The sequence below is a fragment of the Populus euphratica genome, unplaced genomic scaffold (assembly GCF_000495115.2).
Source record: "Populus euphratica unplaced genomic scaffold, PopEup_1.0 scaffold49.1, whole genome shotgun sequence".
NCBI classification, from domain to species: Eukaryota; Viridiplantae; Streptophyta; class Magnoliopsida; order Malpighiales; family Salicaceae; genus Populus; species Populus euphratica.
The window spans coordinates 209164-216223 of NW_011499875.1; the positions used below are offsets into that span (position 1 = coordinate 209164).

A 7060-nucleotide genomic window follows, 5' to 3' on the forward strand; every position below is an offset into this window, starting at 1 on the left:
GACGGACTTCAGTAACAACTAAAAAAAAAGCAATAAAATCACTAATAACAAATATCCTCGACATGCAAAAACCTTACATAACAAAATCATTATAAGAAATATTGTTAATTATCCTTGGCATAACAACAAAGCCAAATATGAACAAAAATACCAAAAATACAACACAGGCAGCAAAACAATCCTTCAACAACATCAAGATGGCTATAAAAAAATATAGCAAAGAATGATGTTGAGGCAAAGTAAAAGAACTCAACAGAAGTGAAAAACACCTGGCACTATAGATTATTTACAAATTAAACCAAAATGGCTCCAGCAAAATCCAATATTGTCTAGGGTGTAATGAAAAAAAGACAGTCTTACAAAATATATGGAGAGCACATTAAAACCAGGAAGAAGAAGAAAAAAACTAACTTTAAAAACACAAGATGAAAAGAAAACAAAGAGCAATGCAATAAGTAGGCAATTTTGATCACTAGTAACTAAATGAACAATACATGCGCACATGCATAAAAAAAAAACAACAATAAAAAAAGCATGAAAAGAAAGATGAAGAACAATGACATAACCTAGCAATTTTGATCACCAAGAGCCAAATAAAAAGTTGTTGGAAACTAAGTGCTCTCTTGAGTACAATGGAAAAAGCAAGCCCTTTAAACCAATTAGAAAGAGACCAAACAATCCATGAGTTAAAATCAAATAAAATTAAAAGCCACAAAAACCACAATAATAGTCTTTAAAACCAGATAAAGTAGAAAAATAACAGGGAAAATAAAACAAAAAAAAAAGAAAAAACTCATAGCTATCAGAAAAGTTGTTGAAAATAAACCAAAGCTAAAGGCAACGAAGAACACTTGTATTTTTAAGAAATAAGAAAAAAATGATGTTTAAGCATGAGAAAATCAAGGAAATGAATAGCATGCTTAGCTCTAGAAATTTGCAATGTAAGGTTTGATATGACAGCAAACCAAGCTTCCTTTACCAAACTGGTTCTAGAAAAAAAAACTAGACCAAACATGAATAATTATTAAAAAAAATGGCTCACAACATAATAGAAAAGAGAACAAACAACATTAGAAAAGAAATAAAAACAACATTAGAAAAGAAATGAAATATGAGTAAATCAAATGTCAACACCTGCTTAAAATATTCAATTCAAGCCAATTAGCGGTAAAACAATTCCTTCAGGAAATCCAAAGCTTTTTCAAACCTATATGAAAAGTAACTCTCAACTATAAAGAAAAAGAAAAAACTCAATTGAAGAAGAAGAAAAAGAAATTAGTAACTTTTCAAAATATTTAATGCATTATTATGATCTTCTTATACAAATTAATTACTTATCAAAGCTAAAAGAAAAACAAGACAAGACAACTAATTACTAAATAACAATAATACAATCATTAAAAAAACAAAAATAATAAAATATGAGAATAGATGTTATTAAATATAACTCTTAAAATATGAAAATTAGTTATACAAGTTTATTATTTTTTAATATATTTTTTTATTATTTTTAAGCTGATGACATGTTAGAAAATCCAATAATTCCCTTAATTACATAGCAGAAAAAAAATCCAATTAAAGAAAAAAAGAAAATGTAAACTTTTAAAGTATAAAAAAAAAACAGTTTGGAAAACATACTGAACCACGTTACAGTTACAAACACAAACGTTCAAGAGAGTCAAAATTGTCCTCTTTGGATATAATATCACAGGAGGGAAGGAGAGGTAATGGCTAAGAGAGACATTAAGCTTTATATGAATATCCCAAGAGACGTTTGTCTAGAAAAATAACACCGTGAGATGTTAAAAGGGGTAATGCAGCACTGAAACGATGAAGCCATTTCTTTTATAGTCAAAAGAAAAGAAACTTATTCCTTTTTGAAAAAATACATCAAGATTATAACTATTTTTCTATATTATCTAAAACTATAACTTATAATAGTCATATTAATATTTTATACTTGTGATAATCTGGTAGTAGAGCATTTATTTTATTTTATTTAAATTAAAAATTATCACGAAAAAATTATATTAGGTTTATATTAAAATTTAAATTTATGACATTAACTAGATATGTATCTATAGTAAATAAAATCAAAGCCTAACGTAACAGAGAACTTACGGTGATTTCATATTTTTTGGAAAAACGTCATTGCCTGCTGAGGAACACAGAGCCCAGAGGAGCAGAGAAAGGCAGATTTTCTTAAAGGTTTGAAGGGACTGGTCAAGAACTAAAGTAGATTTTCCAGAAATCGCTGGAATCCGAACCTCTAAAGCTTTAAATTTAAACGAAAAGGCAAGGGTTTTTCGTTGGATTTGAATCCTTATGAACCGATGATAGAAACGGGATTCTGGATTTTGCGTTTGTTTCGCAGATGGAGATAAATGCTCAAATCAATGCTGTAATTTTACGGGCCTTCGATCTCGAAAGATGCATCGACTGACTAGTTATTAATGTTTGTTGCTTTTCTTGATTTTGTTTTGAAACATTTGAACCAAGTACTAGGAAAAAACATGTTCTCCTAGGAAAGTTACATTATACGAAGACTCGAAATACTATTATTGTAGCGATGCAACGATGAATTGCTTCCAAGTCATGAAACATTATGACCGGATACTGGGTATAAGATGGTATTTCCACTGTAATACAATTATTTTTTATAAATTATGTGAGATTAAATTAGTTATTTTATATTTTTAACAATAAAATTATTAATTTAACCATGCGTTAAATTATTTAATGCCTACTAAGGTGTTTTTGTCTTTCTATTTTTTTTAAAATAGTACAAATACTTTAATATTTTTAAAAACAAAACTAGCATAACTCTTTTACAGGAACTTTTAGATTATCCAATATTAATTTTTTATTGTAAATTTCGTGATTGCTTAAAGGTATTGTTCTACTTTATATCTATTAAGTATTATTAAAAAAAACTTGTAGGCATGTGCTATATGTAAAAGGTCCTCACAACATTTAAATAGTGCATGCAAGAATGTCAGGCTATCAAATGTTACTTTTTATGATAACATTTAAAAGATTTTGACTCCCTCGCGAGATAGGGTGGCATGAGCCTCGATTGCTTATTGAGCTCGGCATCAACTACTATTTTTTTTATTTTTTTCTTTTCAAATTAAATTTTATATTAGTCCTTTTAAAAATTCAAACCAGTCCCTAAAATTTATTTTTTCTTCACAGCTAGTTATTGTTCTCTTGATTGTTATTATTTAATTTTAAATTATCTATAAAATTACAAATATTTTTTTATTTTTACTCATATTATTTTTTAATTTTGATTATCATTCTTTTGATTGCTATTTTTTTATTTTTTTTATTATTTCTTTTACAATTTTATCATACTTGGATTTTTTCTATTGAGTTTTATCCTTGTATTTTTTGTTGCTGTCTTTTTTTTTTGCAAGTTTTTTTATCAATATTTTTCCTATGATTTTAATATTTAAAATTAAATTATTTAAGAATTAAATTTCTTAATTAAACTCGGGTCTATAATCCTAGTGATTGCGAGTTTTAAAATTTATATCAGGTTTAGAAGGTTCGTCTTAATCTACCTAGTTTTTTTCCCTTTATAAACTGATTTTTCTTATTTTTTATCTATTGTTTTTAGTTTAGTTTTGTTATTTTTTTTAGTTTGACTCGTACAAGTTTGGTGTCGGGTTCATGATTATGATCACTAGTTTTAAAGGTTAGCATGAGTTCATGTTTTTTGTTTTTTTTTTAAATAAATTTATTTTAATTTTATCTTTCAAACTTTTTATAGTGATTTGATCCCCTCACATTTCATTATGAACCGGAGCAATGAATTTTATTTATTTATTTTGATCATATTTTTTATAGTGATTTAATTAGCCAAATTGAAGATCAATTACTTTTTAATTTATTAATTACGAATAAAATTAAAAGACAGGTGATCAAAGTAAAAAACACAAAAAAACTAAATAGTTGTTTCAAACTTGACTAAAAAAATGAATTTGATCCTCTTACTTTGCAATTCACCTATTTTTAGTCCTTTTAGTTTTTTCAATATTTATTTTTTATTTACCTATAACTTCATCTCTCTTATTTGCAAGTCTATGGTTTGGGATGGAAGAAAAAAAGTTATCAAATTTTGGTAAAACATAAATCAATTTACACCAATTCTAAATACCAAAATAATTTCTGATATTAATAAATTTTATTTTACTATGAAAGTCCAACTTGGATATTCTTTCACCCTCAAATTATTTGAAAGAGTAGATCTAACATATGTAAATTTTTAACTTTCAGGTTGATTTTTTATTTTTGAAGCTTTTGGATTATTTGAAGGTATTAACAGTTCATTTATGTTTTTAGGGTGATTTGTTTTTAATTTTAAAACAAAAAAATGGTTGAAAACTTAATTATCATTCCGCCCAACCCCAAAATAAAAAATAAAACCTGCTTGCTCGGCGATACCAAACAGCCGTTAACTTCTGGCCCTTTCCGTCCAAAATCAACAAGTTAAAATTAGGGTTTTTTCAATTTATTCCGATGTCTGCTCTTTTTCCTACCAAATAGTTATTAATTTTTTCCGGTGTCTGATCAGGGCTTGGTGAAACAAATGGACTGGGGTTTTGTACACAAAGCTTGGGAGAAATGGGCTTCCATTAACGTTGGCTCTTCTACAGGTGAACCATTGAAGGCTGCTTTGCTTATTAACTATGATCCAAATGCACCGTCTCGCTTGCTTTCTATCATGTAAGAGAAAAGAAATTATAATTTGAAACCCACATATGATTTAGTTTTGTTATGTTTGTTAAAGTCTTGATTATGGCGTGGTGGTTTTAGTGCAGAACAAGAAGGTATCAACGCTGTTCCCACTGAAGTGAGCCAGTTTGTTGATTTTGTTAAAAGGAATAAACTTCATTTGGAGAACTTTACAATCGGGCAAAATCAATGTAAGTTTCGCTGTGGTTGCTTACTGAAGGACTTTTATTGCTTACAAGTATAGTGAAGTGTTGATATTAGTGAATGCAGAGTTTTTTTTTTAGAAACCAAGTTTGTTTTTCTTGATTTGGAAAAGAAATCTGTCTCAGTTAAGATCATGTGCTTTTATACTGCAGCCTGTAGCTCAATTTACGCAGCTTAGAAGAATTATTGAGGATATTTGGTTTTGTGTTTTTGACTTGTCAAATGTGCCCCTCCTCGCAAATGTACCTCATGGATGACTGATCGAACCTTAAAATGTGTTTTCAGAACATTTCTTTTCTGCCCTTCAGAGTTTGGGCATTATCGACTGAATCAAATAGGATTTCTGCTTGCTTTTGTTGTGCTTGGGATCAATAGACGTGTATTCTGCCTTCCCAGTACCTTTGTTTCTCATTACACAAGCAGGATAGAAAAGAACATACCAATCACTCTTGTTTCTTGTATTTGGCAAAGAAGTAGATAGGTACACTTACAACCCTGTCATGTGTAATACTATAATTTCATAGACATTCTAGCAGTTACAAATGAGAACATTCATTAGTTTCCAAGACAAACCTGAGTGAAATTTTTTTGTTATTTTTGTTTCAATAAAATTAAGGTTTTCTTTTGACTAGAATGATGAGAACAATCTTCAGTCAGAATTGTGATCTTCTAAAGTCAAAGCATGCTGTTCGTGCAAGTCATTGCAACTTTCCTTGATGCTAGCATTTTTGCGGACCTGACTGCAATTGCTTGGAAAATGCCCCATGACTTGCATTCCTTATAACATCACACATCCCACTAATTTTGTCTTGCACCATATCATTGTACATTTTTTCTTGTTCTCTTTATAATATTTATCTTACAGATCCTGAATTGGGTGGACAGATGTGGTTACATCCATTCATGAGAATTGTTTCTGTGCAAGGTCTATGACTTCATCAAAACCTGCTGGTGAAGGTGCCATCATCATGCAGACTTCAGCATTCCTCTTGGTTGCATTGTAATCCCCGTTCTGTTTGTTTCGATATTTTTAGTTTTGACTTTCATATTTGAACAGAGTTGGGCTGCTAATGTGAAGAAGTTGAATTTCATCTTGTCCTTTCATTCTGTGAACGTGGCACTGGCAGGTATGATGGATCCATTGGTGCAGCATCCCGTTCTATGGTGGCTGTTGATCAGTTTGCTTGGCAGCTTGGGCGAAGAAATCTGTAACTCATTTTATACAACGGTACTAGTGTAAGTCTCCTGCCCTGTTAGAGGTTCCTTAAATGGGTTTTGGTTTTTATCTTGTAAATTTAGTTCCTGATGTTGTTGTTTGTCAGAATCTTTTATCATTGGCTTACTGAATCATTAAATGCAGGTGTTATCTGTGTCTAGTTGGTTATGTGGACTCCAGGTTTGTGACAGAAATCATTGCTACCCAGTTTCCTTCAAATCTGAGCACTGCCTTTTATTCTAAGTAATTACATCAGATTTCCTTCAAGGATTGTCTCCATTCCGCAAGGTGACAGTGGTAGAAATCGAAGATGTCAAAACTCTTGCTCCTTTCAATTTTTCTTATGACGTACAGTAGGAAATGATGCTGTTTTTCTCGCATGCCTGGGTAAATTGGCATGTAAATAATTTGTTGAGCTGTTGGACAAGGCATGCTTATGCAAAGGTAAATTATGTGCTGGATTAGCTGGGTCAGTAGTGGTTTAACAGTGTCCTGCTTTTGCTGCATCAATGACTACGGTTATAACTTCCCAGATGAGGGAACTGTTGGGTTATTCAGTAATGGAAACGGTATATATTTTTTTTTAAAATCCCAAATATCCCGTTGAACAGATATATAGTAATTTAAGGTTTAAGATTATCTGAATATTATATTTTTTTTTGTTTTGAATAATTGTTTTAAAGCTGAATTGTCATAAGTCACGGACCATTTAATTGTCTGGCCTTCGACGATAATGTAAGGATAATTTACATGGACTATATTAAAAAAATCTCTTAAACTCTTTTAATAGCCCCTTGCTATACTTTTGAATGTTAATTCTTTTGTGTGTTTAGGTATTTTTGAATTGTATTTTTGTATTGTCATCTAATCTAATGTAAAGAAAATAAAGAAAATAAGAGG

At 30.0% G+C, this 7060-nt stretch overlaps 1 protein-coding gene across 2 annotated transcripts; it reads left to right on the forward strand.

Annotated features, from left to right (window-relative positions):
• Positions 1–4418: 4418 nt before the first annotated feature.
• Positions 4419–6774, forward strand: LOC105128144 (uncharacterized). Of its 2 annotated transcripts, XM_011029673.1 has the most exons (6): positions 4419–4493; positions 4580–4731; positions 4822–4931; positions 5830–5944; positions 6072–6180; positions 6305–6774. In XM_011029673.1, exons 2-5 carry the CDS (start codon positions 4595–4597, stop codon positions 6154–6156), a joined length of 447 nt encoding a protein of 148 aa, XP_011027975.1. In that variant the 5' UTR covers positions 4419–4493; positions 4580–4594; the 3' UTR covers positions 6157–6180; positions 6305–6774. The 2 variants fall into 2 exon arrangements, with proteins under 2 accessions (XP_011027975.1, XP_011027974.1); XM_011029672.1 differs by lacking the exon at positions 4419–4493 and having other exon boundaries at positions 4500–4731.
• Positions 6775–7060: the final 286 nt, after the last annotated feature.

Coding starts and splice junctions, on each gene's coding strand:
- LOC105128144 (XM_011029673.1), top strand. CDS start 4,595: ATGGACTGGGGTTTTGTACACAAAGCTTGGGAGAAATGGGCTTCCATT. Junction 4,932..5,829: donor TACAATCGGGCAAAATCAAT/GTAAGTTTCGCT, acceptor TTGGGTGGACAG/ATGTGGTTACATCCATTCAT. Junction 5,945..6,071: donor GCATTCCTCTTGGTTGCATT/GTAATCCCCGTT, acceptor TGGCACTGGCAG/GTATGATGGATCCATTGGTG.